We start from the raw sequence: 16,152 nt of genomic DNA on the forward strand, positions 1-16,152 counted from the left end.
AGCTATGCTCCTGTATTCTTTAGGAGTTCTATGGAAGTGGGCATAGGATATTGGTGGGGTTGTGGAAGACTACTAGAAGGTGAGAGAATTCTAAATTATTAGAAATTGGACTTCATAATATCTGTGATGTGGTTTGGGCACTCTGCATTATGCTGCTGACTCTCTGCATGGGAAACAACTGTATTATTTGATCATACCAGTGCAGAGATGCAACAGAATTATTTGTGCTCATAAGATTGCTTGAAAGCAGTCAAGACCAGAGCAGGAAATCATGAAGATATACAATGGGTACTCTGTGGGCAGATACTATGAGCTGAAAAGGAACTCCATTCATTCATTTCTTGTAGCACAGCAGTGCTGCTCTGAGAGAAGACTAGCGCGGCCTTCACAACACAGCTACTCTGGCCAGTGGCATATAGCAAGTCTTAACTTGGAGTCACCACACATGAAATATTTTATCTCATGCTTCTAGAAAACCATTACTGACTTGGTCTGTTTCAGTTATGGTGCTTAAAGCCAGTATTTGGGAAGATGAGTGAAAGCTCTCTAAACAGCCCACGTAGAATACTTATTCCTCCCTCTGGCAGGCAATGGGCCAGTTCAGTCAATACTTTGTTCAACTGATCCTCCTCAGTAATGACATATGTACCGTGTGCACACGCATGTCACAGAGTCCTTTCCTACCACTGCAACTGGGGTGCTGTTCTTTAACTGTGGCCAAGGGGTGGTTTGCATGAACCGTCCCTCTAGTAGCCTCTATGCACACTTCACATCAACACTACTATAAAGGAGTCTATGCAGTACATGTAAGGCGGCAGTCTGGATGAACATACTTCCACAGGATTAAAGAATGGCACCCAAGCACACTGGGGCAAGGATCTACATGCTCAACACGCTTTTATCACCATGATTATAAGGTTGCCAGTTCGGACTAAAACTATTCTTGGAGATTTCTTTTTCACAATATTCTGCCATTAAAACCTCCGCTACTGCTTTTAATAGCCACCTGAAGATTTCTCGCAAATCCTGGAGAGCAGGCAAACCTACACAAAGAGGACTGGTAAAGGTATTGCTGGAACAGGCCCCTCGCTTTCCAAAGGGATAAAAGATTATAAAACAGTGGATGAAACTAGAAGCCACTGCATAAATGCAAAGGATAAAGCTTCTCTAAGGCAAAGCATTGTTAGGAGTCTAGGACACAGGTGAGATCCTGTACATATATTATCAGGGGGGTGGGGAAGTAGAATTTATAGTAAACAATAAAAGCTTTGTATCAGACAATGGAAGCGACATAGCCACACCTTTAAATCTATGGCAAACAAAATGAAATGCCTGATTGTTTCAAACAAACCTGGCACGAAATAATTAGAATATTAGATTGCAGGCCTCTCTCTAAATCTCAGGGCTGGAAGAGCAATTTAAATTTTTTTAAAAAAAATAAAAAATGCCAGATTTGTGTGGGAGAAGTGGGGGAGACAAGGAAAGCATTGTCTGCCACTCTACCCAAGAAACATGAGCACCGTATCTTATCATTATTTTTGCCCTCTCTAGGGTTTTTCTCATAAGTATAGATGACAGAGAACAACGGCACTTTAACCTGTAGCCCCTCCCAATGCATCCTGCATGGATATGCATTGTAAATGCAAGCGTTTAGACGACTTCTCACTTACGTTTCACAATTCATCCTGTTACATTGCTTGTTTTAAAAACTGAGCTGTGCTGGTGCAGTCTTGCTTACTGCTGGAAGCCCACAGGCCCACATAAAACTTTTAAGGACTGTTGGGTCCATAGCTGTGACCTAAACCAGGCTGATCAAAATTTGGACTGTAAACTGAATCAGCAACATGGAAAGCACGTGGACATGGAATATTATGCCTTTGGCTAGAGTTGGCCACTGGCCGCCCCTTCTCAGTAGACTGCGTCTTCACAATGCCTTTAGTGCCTTTACCATCCATATGATCTAATTTGTGCTTTATTAACACTCAGACACACTTTTTTTCCCCAGATGGAGTTAACTCCCCAGTAAACTGTGGGCAAAGAAGCACAAGTCTTTGGGGTACTGATACTTCAGTTAATTAGAAACATTGAGCCAGCTTTCCTCAATATCTTTTGGGTTAGGGTTATCCTCTTTGTATATGCTATGATGGAAGCTCTTCTCCTTGTTCCTCATGGCCTTAACACTTCAAATTATGGAAGATTAAATGTGTAGTGAGGAGGGCTTTTCTGCCTGGTGGTTTTTGTTTTTTTTGCTCCCAAGAGGAGTGTCTGTCTTTCTGCTCACTTTTCTTATCTATGGTATTAGATAGGGATGCACATGAAATGCTTCATGCACATCTCAGGGGGTGGGGAGGATGAATACTTCTTTTAAAAAGCGGCAGGCAGGTCATACCTGGGCTTCTGTTGAGCAACTGCCACCCCACCATGCTGCTGTCATTCTTCAAATCTAACTTATTTATTATTGAACGTATTTCTATATTGCCCAAAACTTGCAGCTCTGAGTTCACAGTTAAAATCATCCAAACATTAAAATCATTAACTTGAAAGCAGCAGCTGCACTGCTGCCCCCTGAAACCTGCCATGCTGATAGAATGCTGCTTCCAGCAGCCAAAACGTGGTGTCAGCACAATTGGTGATGCCACGGGAGGGCTGCTTGGAGCAGCATCCCATCGATGCGCCGGTTTAAAGGGGACAGCCGCCGCGCAAGTGCTGCTTTCAAGTTAGATTTAAAGAGTGACAGCACCACGATGGGGGTGGCAGCGGCTCAACGGAGCAGGTATGACCTGCCTGCCTCCTTTTAAACAGACCCCTCGCCCGGCACTGAAACGTTTCAGCTGCAGGAGGCCGAATCGTTCTGGTGCCTCTCCAAAGGGGCACCGAAATTATTGCAGCACATCCCTAGTATTTGATAGCTATTCCGGCAAGGTCCTCGGTTCTTGATTCTGAATTTGGACAGAGAGGTAGGAAAACAGGGCATTGTGGTACAGGCCACTGTGGTGTAGTGGTTAGAGTGTTGGACTAGGCCTGGGGAGACCCGAGTTCAAATCCTTGCTCAGCCATGAAACTCCCTGGGTGACTAGCTCTGGGCCAGTTACTTATCTTTCAGCTTAACCTATGTGACAGGGTTGTTGTGAGGATAAAAATAACCATGTATATTGCTCTGAGCTCCTAAGAAGGGGATATACTTGTAGTAAATACAATAAATTTTGCATCCCTTAAATGAGGGAAGCAATCTGCTGTCTTTTTGTGTAGAAAGCTTGCATGGACACAATACAGAATGTAGGACTGTAAAATCCTGTACATTGACTGCATTCACTAGGTCAAGGAAATTGTATTAACATTGCTTGGGCACTTAAAATAAATCATCATCAAGTTCAACTCACTGCTCCCACATGTCTCCATGTTACTTCTGATATTTCTGCAATTGTGAAGACGACTTATTTTTAATGAGCATAAATGCAAATACTTGAAGAAATTATAATAATGTTCCCAGTATTATTTTGTTTGTCAAGAAGTCAGTAGAGAAGCAAAACATAACACAATTTTATTATCACATAATCATGAAAACAACAGAACAAGGTGGATTTCAAATATATAATTTCTTTTCATCTTCATCACTTGGGGTAATAATGTTCTAACAAAATAAATTTTCTCTTATTTCATAGAATATACAAGCTCATTATCAGTCTTTTCTAATCTGATTTTTATCACACCTTTTTTTAAAAAAACATTTGTGTGTATGTGTTGAAGACTGAAGATCTGGCAGTGTTACACAAATGACTCTACTCAAGAATGGAGGTTTTATAAAGAATCTTCACATAATGCAACAATCTCATCATTTGTCAGGAGCACATCATATTCTGGAACAGGGCCAAAACGGACCCCATAGCATATATGAATCTGTGCCTTATTAATTTCTCAAATATAATCAATTCAATTTAGTTTATTACAATCAAAGACCAGCACAGCAAATATAATCCACTTGTTTACCACGACAGCCAAGTTGGAGGTGCAAGGGGACTTCATACTGGCATGAGAGCTTTGAAGACCTGCAGGAACTCCCCCACCCCCCTGCACACGCTATTGCGCAAGAGTCACTAGAGCCCCAAGTGCTCTCTGCACTCCAGAAGGTTTCTGCAAGATCAAAAACATGTTGCTGAATGACACATTTCCAATCTTGCAGAGCCCTTCTAGGGTGCAGGGATCACTTGGAATTCTTGATTGCAGGGGAATGGGGGAGTAGGGCTTCCATTGTGCCCCCGCAGCCCCTCAAAGCATACACCCTTCGTTAGTCAGGACATCAGTCAATGATTTAAGCTGAAGCAACTTTCTCTTCCCTCTAAATTGGATGCTGTCTGCCTCTCAAATACACATCATAAAAAATGGTCCAAAGCGGAACTCCACAAAATCCGGATCCCATACAGGTAAATTTTTTAATGAGAACCATTGTCCTTCAGTATAATTAAGGTTCACCCAAAGCAATGCCTGATCATGCCACTCTATTTATCTAGGACATTTATGAACATTTATGACATTTATTAAGAAGTCATCTTCCAACAGTTTTGAACATTCAAATAAAGGAAAGAGAAGAAGAGAAGCAAGACCATAAAATAAACTTTCTGTTGGAACCTAATTTTAGCTTAAAACCAGAGCACACTCATATCTGCCAGTGCTTAAGTAATGTCATCAAAATTTTCACACACTAGTTTGTTCTACAGCAAACCAGACAAGAGTAGAAACTTCATTTAGAAGCCCCACTGAAATGTATGGTGGTAATAGGGAAATAAAGTGCTTTGGGGTATAAATGGTGTGGTATACGGATACAACAAATATTTATATACCGCTTTCCAACAAAAGTTCCCAAACTGGTTTACATAGAAATAAATAAATAAATAAATAAATAAAATGGCTCCCTGTCCCCAAAGGGCTCACAATCTAAAAAAGAATCATGAGATAGACACCAGCATCAGGCACCGGAGGGTTGCTGAGCTGGGGACAGATAGGGCCAGTTGCTCTCCCCCTGCTAAGTAAAGAGAATCACCACTTTTTAAAGGTGCCTCTTTGCTCAGTTAGCAGGGTATAAAAGCTGATTTACCAAAAGGTAAAACATTAAGAGAAGAACTTCACCAACACTTTTAAAAAACATGTCAGTGAATATGCCAAGGCACCACTGCTCAGTTGTAAAAGTCCAGACTTTAAATAAAGGAGGACTCTGGTTCATTCTTTAGCATCTGCAGTTAAAAGCATCTTAGGAATTAGGTTTGGAAAAGATCTCCCAGTCAGAGTACAGACTAGAGGGACCAATTGTCTGACTGTGTAAGGCAGCTTCATAATTCTGCAAATGTGTTGCCTGCTTACTCCGAATTGTCAATCAGTATGATTTTGCCCAATTAGAATCCAGAATTTGACAAAGGAATGCTTCCCTAACGGCTGTTTCCTGGAATGGGCAAGGGTGGGATCTGAGATTAGTAATCTGCATGGGAGGGGATGTTTATTAAAAACAAATTTGTTCGGGCAGAGAGAGCTGCAAGTTGCTGAAGCATGAATTGCAGTCTCTCTGTTGAGGGAGATCATGTGGAGTAGTGGATCTGCTACCTTATTGGAGTGCCTGTTTGTCCCCATTCTACACTCTGCTTGTATATTTGTAAATAACGCAAATAGGAGGGACCACAAGTCTCTAGCAATCTGTCATCCAAAGGACACTGATAACACTATTCCAGGAACTTCTCCCTGCTTGGGGGAAGCTGGAAGTGCATAGCAATAAGGCTATGCACAAGAAAAGCCCTACCCATGTTAAGGAAGCCCTACCTGGGTATGGCTTCTTGCGTGCAGTGCCGGGATTGAGCCCGATCCTGGCGCTGTTTCCTCTGCAAGCCTGGGTTTTGTACCTGGGCTTTTAACTGGGTTAAAGGGTGCAAGGGCGCCCTTTTCCCCAGGTACAGGGTCATGTGTATGCTTGGGCTGCATACAGCCCGAGCATACACTGAGTTGGGCACCTAGAGCACCCAACTCCCGGGGGAATCCCTCAATGCACAGTGCTTTCTGTGTGGTGCATTGTGGGATTCCTCGAGGCTGAGACATGTCGCCGTGCAGCGTGGATTGTTTGTCTGTGCGGCGGCACACTGAAGAGAACGTCAATGGTCGTCTGAAGGGGGGGGGAGGTGAAATCCAGCTGCCTCTGCCTTGACCCCCATCCCTGGCCCAGTTGTGAGTATAGCCTCCATATGTTCACATGTCTTCATGCATCTTTTTCAGGTACTTGAATGGATGAATTACTGTCTTAATATAGTAACTAATGGGAAGATTACAATGGATTACTACCAACAATGATAGCTGTAGCTTCTAAACTGTCTCAGGACACTATTTTTAGTACTGAATTACAGAGAATGATTGCAGTAAACCTTAGATAACCAAGCCAAATTATTTCTTCTATATATGATCTCTGTGTAAATATACAAGATTGACTTTATGATTTTAGACAGCTTTGTTTCATACACAATACTGCTGGATTCCTGTTTAAATGAAGTTTTATAAATGCTAGCCAAGACATTCTGGTTCTTGTCAAGTTTAAATTTATTTGCATTGATGATGTTTACACTGTACAGCTCTGTTAAACTTTACATAAACCCCAAATTAATGTGTTAAATCTAATCTTTCTGCACTGTATTCCTAAGGAAGTCTACTCAGTCCAATCCTCAAGAGTGCTTTTGCTATTCATTGAATTGGGGTGCACAGTTTTTGCAACATTAGGCTTTGACGGAAAAGTGAAGAGCCTAGCTTGGAATACTTAGGTGTATGCTGAACTATAATCACGAGTACTATTGGCTCAGATACCAGAGCATGTGGCCTAAGCCACAGGCTTGCTGCTTCCATGGCATGTGAAACCCTGCCAGCATGGCTTGCGAAGATGGGGAGGTTCTGTGTCTACTAAGGAGTGTGTCCTTGCACTTCCACTCCTCCCCCATTATTTTCAATGGAAGTAGAAGCAGGAGTGCAAGGATGTGCTCTTTAATAGGCATGGGGCCTCCCTGCTTTGGCAAGCTGCACCGGCGAGGTTTAAAGGGCCATGGAAGCAGCGAGCCTGCCTTGCGCTTAGAGAGGCAGCTCACTGGGCTGTATGTGAGCCACCGCCCAAATTCAGATGTCACATGAAACCGGAGTTAAACAGGCAGAGGTTGGAACTCCATTACGTCCAAATTTGTGAAACTGTGGTTTCGAGCCAAAAACAACATGAAGTTTGTCCCAACAAACACCAATTTGAACCTTTGGTTTGCACAAAGTTTCACTGCCAAGACTTCTGGTTTGGCCGCTGAAGTCTTACATTTGATCCTGGACACCACCATAACTGTGGTTTAGTGTGATTTTCAAACAGCAAGCACAGACCCACCTGTAATTGCGGCCACTCCATGGTTGTGGCACTTTTCGCTGGCCACCTCTCTGAGCACCAGCCCCACCCATCCTGTCCCCTATCCAGGAATGGAGTTGCCCGGCAACAGGGACGCCACCACATCCCATCCCAAGCCTGTCAAGCGGCACAGTCACACAAGGGCATTCCCTCTCCCCACTCTGTCCCTTGCTCCCCGCCACCTGGCAAGCAGGAGGGAAAGGGGATGGGATGACAGGATGGGCACTAAGTGCTTTGCTCCTGAAGAACGAAGCAACAATGGTGTATGTTTACAAATACAAACACTCCATGTGGCAAAAGAATCAGGGCACCCCATCACAGGGCCGGGAGGAGAGCTAATGGCTGGGGTACTTTTTTTTTTTTTTAACCCGGGATAGGGTTTAAAAAGCAGTCCCAACCAAGGATTCTCAAGCAGCCAAGTCCTATTTTCCCCCCCACAGAAAAGGTTTGGAAGGAGGTTCTTTCCTCTTTGGAGGTTTGTGGTCCTTAGGCTTACTCATGAGCAGGTCCAGGTAGCAGGATCAGCACTGCTCCAGTGAAAGGAGTGATTCCTCATATGCGACAAGGATGGCTGCAGGCCTGGGGCAGACCGCACTCGCTCAAGCGAGTGCCAGGCCATGGGGACACCTCCTTACAACTCATGAGAAGAACCATTAGATGGGAGGGGAGAGAAGAACCATTAGATGGGAGGGGAGAGAACAACCCCCTTTCCCATGGGCCACTCTCTCAAGAGAGTGTCAGGCCATTGGGGCTCTATATTGAGCCAGATTGCAGTTTGGAGGAAAGCCGCGGGGACAGGTATCTCAGTGACTGTTCTCTCTGTTTTGGTGACTGCCGCCAAGTAGCTGTCAAAGCTTTCTCCCTGCCAGTCTGTCTGCCCATGTGGGCATGTGTACCCTTGCTTGTGCCCCGAAACAGCGACACCACTCTCCTAGGGTCCCTGGAAATTGGGGCTCGTCTCTCCTGTGATTCTACATATGGTGCAACGGTGGACCAAACCCGGGGATTTTGAATGGGTTTAAAGATCTGTCCAGGAATCCGGTGTTCCCCCGTCTGCACAAATGGCCAAGCTCTGACACATGGAGCATCAAAATCTCCTTTGGGTGCGTGCAAGGCTTCATGGGGGGAGGGGGGCTGGAGCAGTGCTTCTGTGCTATCTTTTTCCATGGAAAGCTGGGCGCCCCACACATTCAGATTCCCCTTTCTTGGGTTAGCTCAACTCATGAGTGTGCAGTCCTACTGGAGACCTAAGGCTTACAGCCCCATTGTCCTCCCCAGCCAACTGGCCCTCTCATGAGGATAGCCTCATGAGCAGGAGTGTAGTTTGGTCTGCATGAATTGCTTTGATGGGGTGATCCCTCACAACAGTATCCTAGGTCGGTCACGGAGGGACAGCCCCTCCCCCACAGGATCCTTTTCTTCATCATATACATATTCCTTCCTATGAAGTCTTCGTGTTCCCTTCCATTACCTGAGTAACAGGGAAATAGGGCCCCCCCCGACACCCCCTCTCAAATTAATCATGCTTCTGTGAGTCTATTTAGGTGCAAGACTCTTTGGACGGTGGCAGTGCCATCGCTGTAACAAGCAGTGCTGGCATGGCATGGCATTTAAAGGGATTTAAATACCCTTTCCATGCCAAGGGCCAGTGTACTGCTCCGAAAATGCATGATTGCACTCAGCACATCCCTTTCAAGATCGTGGCCAATCACAGCTGCTCTGCTGGCATGCTGATGCTTGCCCACAGTCTTGCCATGGAGCTTGCTGGGATTAGCATCAGTGGCCAGGCAGCAGGGAGAGGCTCTCTTCTCCTGGAACAGGAGGTTAGCAGACTGTGGTTGGACGAACGTCTGCAGTACGATTTAACTGAAACGGTGGGTTCACCAACCTCTGGTTTCATGTTATGTCTGAAGTTGGCCACTATGTTTATTCAAATGATTAAGACTTTTGTTCTATGAAGACTAAAGTAAGGGCTCTTGGAGCTTATCCCTGTAGGCAGAATTTTCTGATATCTGAAATTATACTTACTTTACAATAATAGGAAGAGAAAGAACATTTAAGTAAAGAAAGAGAAGAAGGAAAGGCAATGAGTGATTAGAAAGTAAGAAAAGTCCTACTGGCCCATCTGCACCCTATTTCTGGCAATGGCCAGACAGATGCTCCCAGGAAGCAGGGCGTGAAAAGCATTAGCCCTTCCCTACTGTTTGTCCCCCAGCAACTAAATAAAAAGCTTCTATTTAACTATCATGGCTAACAGTTGTTAATAAGTCCCATTCTCTATGAGTTTGTTTAATGCCCTTTTAAAGCTCCCCAAGCCTACTGTCTTCACCACATCTTCTATATAGAGGATATCACATATATACTCTATTTTGTGATGGTGCTCAAGAAACATGAACCTAAGAAAAAGCCAAGTTGAAAAAACATAACTACTTTCTCTACATGTCTGTTCTTCCCAAAGACCACTCTTCTTAATGCTACTTAATCTCAATATGGAAACCAAGGACGATATACTGTATATTAAATGCAATCAGTCAACCCCAGGCATACTATGGAAGGGCAAGCAGCTAGGTCCTCATGAAGCTTCACTCCACAGAAGTTAAGTCTTACTGAATTCAGTTGGACTTCCTTGGGGTCAAGTTGTGCAAAATGAATAGGAAAGGTGACAAAAAAAATAATCATCAAGACCATAAAGCAAGACCTATGAAGCCACAACGGAAAGGCAAAACAAAATATGCAAACTTACCAGGAACCTTAACTCACAGCACATAAATATATTCTATATATATAAAGCAAATAAGACACGTCAGACAGAAAGCCTCTAGGTACTGCCTTGCTGGTTATATAGTAAGAAATAAGCAATCAAAATATCCCGTTGTCAAAATCTACGAGTCTCTAAGTTCTGGAATTACATATTCTGCTACTGGGCAGAATTATTCCATCTTTTTGTTGGTTTGTATTCTATTTATATATTTTTCTTTGCTGGTCTATGGACCATAATAATGATTGAATGATTGGGTAGCATTTAATCAGTAAAATACTGTAATTAAAAAAAAATACATGGACCATGAGTTTTATTGTGCCAGTACAACCCACTAGCATGCCCAGGCATTGCACAGCATGCGACTGTGGGTGAAGATGCCCTCTATCAACTGTAGCACATGCCCTGTGTGCCAAGCATGTGGGTTGCATGCAGCAGCATAAAGAACACTGATGGACACCAGGGCTGAGGCATCTGCATGCGAGTGCAGACAGATGAACCCCATGAATCCCCATAAATTGAGTCTACAGGCAGTCTTGTGAACCACATCATCAGATAGCCTCGGGGATGTGCCGCATCCATAAAATCTGCTACAATTGCAAAGGCTCCCAGTCAGGAGAGAGAGCTCTACGGCACTCCATTTTTCCCAACAACATGTGAGCACTGATGACAACTACTGCAGAGAGGCTGAGATGCAGAGGTTGATATACAGGCAGGAAGGAAAATGGGCAGAACTATCCAGGCATATGTTTTAGATAGAGGTGTGTGCGCGCGCAAATTATATCAACACTGCTATGTTTGTGCACTACATCAAGGAATGATCAGTTATTAGAGGGGATTGCAGAAAATTAGTTGATGGTCATGCGCATACAAAAGTGGTACAACATTATGTAGAAACTACTTTAATTTATTCTAAAACTAGAGAGATCCTGAAAAATCACAGATATTTAAAGTATGATGATCTTGTATAAAGTGCTGTGGAAGTATTAATATTTGAAATGTCTTCCCCTCCCCAACTGCTTATAAATCAATAATTCTTAGAATAAATAAAATACTACTAATAAGAGATAGATGAACAGACATTCCTAAAGAATCAATGGGGAACCAAGTTTGATTTCCTGGGCATATGGTTTGACATTCAGATTTTGTACCTTCCTCATTTGCAAGGTAAACTAGTGCAAGAAATTGGGGTGGGGTGGGGGTGGCGGCAGTCATTTGCACCATCTCCCCCACCAAATGATGTTGCCTTAGTGAAAAGATTATGCCAATCTCTTGTGCTGATAAAAATCTAAAGGTCCATAATACTCTCTATTGTGGACTGTCATAGGACAGTTACAGGTCGGAGCTGCTCCAACTGAGTTTCCAGTGCACTTCGCTCTTTGTGAACTTCCTAGAAAATGCAAAGATAAAAAACAATATTAGGACAGCCTGTTGAGGCACAAAGATAGACATTAAGATGCAGAAATCCACTTTTACAATAGCTCTTTAATTATTTAATAGTGAGCTGATTCAGACATGTGGTTTCGATCCCTATCTTTTGGCCTTAGGGATACTTCAGAGTGTCATGCATAAAGGCAGTGGGGGACACTCTCTTTCCCACTCTCTTCAGAATCAGTTGTAATGTCTGAACAACCAATTCTGGCTTATTCCAACCACAGTTCTTCAAACAGACCTCTATGTGAACCCAAAGTTTTAAGTCAGATTTGGATTGTACTTTATTTCAAGAGCTCGGGTTAGAATAAGCCAGGTATTCATCACAGTTGTCTCAGACACCGCAGCCGATCCTGGCTTGTTACTAACCACAGTGAGAAGCAGAATACTTTCAAGGCTGGCACATGATGGGGGTGGGGGAGGGAGTGCATGCTCCTGAGCCTAAGAGACAGAAGATGAAACCAATATTTTCTCTTGGCTTCACAGGTCAGTGCGTTATTTTTTTGAGAAAATTAAGGTTACAACAAAACAGACTGACACTCAAATATCAGCAGCTGTGGTGCATCAGGATTATTTGTCTGGTCCACAAGCACTCTTAACTGGGGAAAGAAGCAGCTTTCAAAATGGTGATTCTCTTAGCAGGGATAGCATAACTGTCCCTATTCAGCCCCAGCACAACACCCTAGCAGTGGCAATTGTTAGTGTCGCCTTTGGATTTCTTTTTCGATTCTGAGCCCTTTGAGGACAGGGAATCATCATTATTCTTTTTGTATGAAAACCGCATTGAGAATTGTTTTTGTTGAGAAATGATATCTAAATAATAATTCCCCTACTACTTAAATGTAGTTTCTGGGATCCTTGGTCTGCTTAAATTCACATCAACACCACAGTGTATTCCAACTTCCACAAGATGCCCATTGAGATGCCCTTAATACTAGAAATAATCTCTTACATTGATTTGTCTAGCATTTGTTATAACAGAGTTAGAATAGAATGGAATTATAAATTCCATTACAATACTACTGACTGACCGACTACTATAAAGCATACTAGGGCTAACTATACAGAAAACCATCTTGGGGCAGTGAACATGAGATATAGAAAAATCAACCAATGACTAGGAAGCAACCAGAGTACTGCAGAAATGCCACTCCCCGCCCCTGCGCCCACGCGGCATGGTGGGGGGCAGGGTTGTACCCTGGCCTAAGAAGCAGGCACGGCGGCCACCATCACAGCCCCCTCCATGTGGCCAGGGACTGGCCAATCAGGAGAGGGGGCGGGCAGGAAATAGCCCGGCAGCCCTCCATCTTTCTCAAGTTGTTCGGCTGCTGAACGATGCACAATCAGTTGCTGGCTTCACAAAAATACAGTTACGTTGGAGATTAGTCCCAATTTCATATTTTCACATCAGCTGTAATGTTCCAGAGATCTCCGTTTCAACTCCATTATGATTTTCCTCATAATGGTGGAACTAAGCACTACACTCGTAGCAAAACCTGGATAGCAATTTTCGTTAAAGAAAAGCTGCTGCAGGAAGAAAAGTCAATTTGGAATGGAGCCATTTACTGAGTTGTGATGCTGCCATCATCCCAACTTATCAATTTGTGTTAATTTTGCATAGAACAAGGACTGGAGAGCTTGTTTACTAAGATACATGTTATGTTAAATGTGTTAACATGCTTAGGACATGCTCTTTCAAAACATGCTCTTTCAAAAGAAACGCTGTGGAACCCAATTTGGGTCCAGATAGTGGCACATGGGGAGCAGGTTAACCCTTTCCCCATGCATATTTTCCCACCAAAATGTGTCCTCCCTCATAAAGGTGCTATTTGGTGTTCATGATTAATGGAAAATTCTGTAAGACTTTCCCCCCTTTAGCTAATATATTAAAGTTTAAGCCAAAGTGGATAGCTGAGAACTTTTCTTCTTCACAGGACAGGAAAGCAACAATTATAACGATGACTTTTCCAGTTTTAATAACTTTATTACCCAGTCCAAGGAGGAAATGACCCTGCTACTCTCAGGTGGAAGACAATCTGCTTCTGCACATATTTTGATGTTTGCCTCTGTTTTTATACAAGAGTGGATGTACATAATGTAGGAAACCTCCCTTCAGGTTTAGCTGTAAGCCCTTGTGCTCCTTACCTTCAGTTGTTGCTGGAGTTCACTGTTCAACCTAGCTAGCACTGCGTTGGCTTCTTTGTTTTTACGAATAGCAGTCTGAATAGCTTTCTTCTGTTTTGAAGACTGCCTGAAAGAGTAAAAACAAACCACTCTCAGACAGGCCACATTGCTAAGGCCTTCCTAGTGACTGATAAAAGGACAAGGGCTGTTCACTGGAGAGTATTTAAATGGAAACAAACAAAAGCAAAAATGCACATTGACAAAAGGAAGCTGCTGTGCAGAATGCTGCTTCATAAATGTTTATGCAATCAAATGTGTTATTTACTATGATTTCAACAGCAGCCAAGCCATTAGCTAATATAAAGGATAAGGCATATGTTATAAAACAGGACTACTAATAAATATGCCTACATTTCTGCTCCTGCACCCCCACCAATTTCTCTAGTATTTCCTCCTGGAATCTTAAAGAGATCTGCATTCACATAAATTAGCTGATCCTCTTCTTGATTAATCTTCAGTTGGTTATTTTCAACTCAGCTAAGGGGCAAAGCAGCAGGGAGAACCTCTTAAGCATTCCTCCCTTGCACTGCTGCTTTCCCCGCTTATTTGTAACATATGAATCAGTCCTAAGTTGTGATGTCACAAGCTGAAATAGAACTTGCTGAGATGATACTTTGTACTTTGTACATCCATCTACTTTTAAAGCGAATATGTTAGCAATTTTCAGACTTAAAGGAAATCAAGGAACAGGAACAATGGGGGAAAATAATGGCTAGGTAAGCAGAATTCTTTCTAAAAGAAGCCATTTATGGCTCTCTGTGAGGTGTTAGCAACTCTTAAATGACAATGTGATCCATGGCAGAAGCATTATTTTTAAAAACAGCACAAAGTATATGCAAAAAAAATCAGTTAGCTTTTTTCTCTAAAATAGAAGTGACAACTTGATCTTTAGAACAGAATCCCATTGCTTTTCCTGAAAGCTTTCCCCTATTCTTTTCATTTTCTCCCCCAGTCCTCTAGCTGTGGAAAACAAAGATACTGGGCAACATCCAAGCTAAACTACTCCTCAGTAGTTCTCTTGAATCAAGTTACTCCTTGGGTATTGCATATTGCAATAACACCCGAGTATTACTATTGAGTAACTTGGTCTGGATGCTGTTCACTATGCCCATTAGACAATTAAATAAACTTAACACTTAACACTTCTCAAAACAGGACTAATTTGTTATGCTAGTAGGAAATGTATCTATTTTGAAATAGTTGATTAGGTTCCCAAAACAGTTCAGTATTACTTGAAAATCACTCGGAGATTCTCAGAAAGAGTTCTAGCCTTCCACAATGTTTGCCAGAAAATGCATGCCTCAGAAGGGTGGAATTTTGTAACTACTTTTTAGGCTTTTACATGGATTAGAAAACTATTTTTATCTGAATGGATTCAATGGGCGGGAAGTTATTTCTGCACTGTTCCGGGACAAACATTTCAAAAGATTCAGTTGTTGCCAACTGAAAATCATAGAATCAAAACCTGGAAGAGATACTGAGTTCATATATTTAGCATCCTGCAATATGCCCAGATCCAACTCCAATGACATACATACCACATCAAGATAGCCGCACTGGAGGCAAACTGCTACTTCATGGGGGTGGGCAATTTTAAGCATGAAAACTGTGCAAGGGAAAGAGCCTCCTCACTAGAATTCTCCTCTCCCCCTGCCCCAGAATCTTGTGACAAAAAAGGCTCTTTAGTTGGAAGCATGTCTCTTCAGCAAACATTCTCAAAAAACTGTGTGTTGACCTCCTCCTCTAGAGATTCTTCCACACAAACCAGATTGTAGAGAGAATATTTCAAGAGCCTTAAAAACTAGCATTTAATGTGTAATAAGGCAACAATGCACTGGGAGTGGAGGGCATGACATGCATGCCCACACCCCTCCTTCACATGTTTAGGATGGCCTGATTAGAGTATCATCCAAACCGGCTCTTAACAGCTTTGGATGCTCTAAAGTAGCAGCAGGAAAGAAAATACAAGTAATGTCTGCATCTGGTTCTTGTGCCTTCCTGACACAATATTATGTTCAAACTTCACATAGGAAGCACTGGAAAAGAAAGTGCATTTGCTTGCACTTTCTCCCACACTTCTTTAGAATGTGAAGCTACTCTATGTTGTCCAAAAGGTCTAAACCTCTCACAGATTATCAGGATGTAGCCTAAGTTGGCTTGTTTACTTTGGAACTGAATGGTGAGTCTTGATGGCAGGCAAGGAAGGTGCTACACTTTTAGTGGGAGAAAGTTCCTGGTTCTCCAGCATCTGGCCTTCAGGTCGGAATTTCCTGCGGATTGGTTTTGATGGTGGCTGTGTAAGCAAAACTTCCTGTGAAGAAAAACAAAAAAGAAAGCTTAAAATTATTCTTGCTTATATGTTGGAGGGAGAAACAAC

At 42.8% G+C, this 16,152-nt stretch overlaps 1 protein-coding gene across 3 annotated transcripts in view; it reads right to left on the bottom strand.

Annotated features, from left to right (window-relative positions):
- Positions 1–3,526: 3,526 nt before the first annotated feature.
- The window catches only part of REPS2 (RALBP1 associated Eps domain containing 2), a 134,882-nt gene continuing 122,256 nt past the window's right edge, over positions 3,527–16,152 (bottom strand). For all 3 annotated transcript variants that reach the window (XM_053308777.1, XM_053308774.1, XM_053308775.1), the window contains 3 exons: positions 15,941–16,086; positions 13,737–13,842; positions 3,527–11,550 (listed from right to left, as the gene is read on the bottom strand). In XM_053308777.1, the coding sequence (XP_053164752.1) occupies positions 11,482–11,550; positions 13,737–13,842; positions 15,941–16,086 (321 nt within the window). In that variant the 3' untranslated portion in view covers positions 3,527–11,481. The remainder of the gene's footprint in view (positions 11,551–13,736; positions 13,843–15,940; positions 16,087–16,152) is intronic.

Source organism: Hemicordylus capensis, chromosome 3 (genome assembly GCF_027244095.1).
Source record: "Hemicordylus capensis ecotype Gifberg chromosome 3, rHemCap1.1.pri, whole genome shotgun sequence".
NCBI lineage: Eukaryota > Metazoa > Chordata > Lepidosauria > Squamata > Cordylidae > Hemicordylus > Hemicordylus capensis.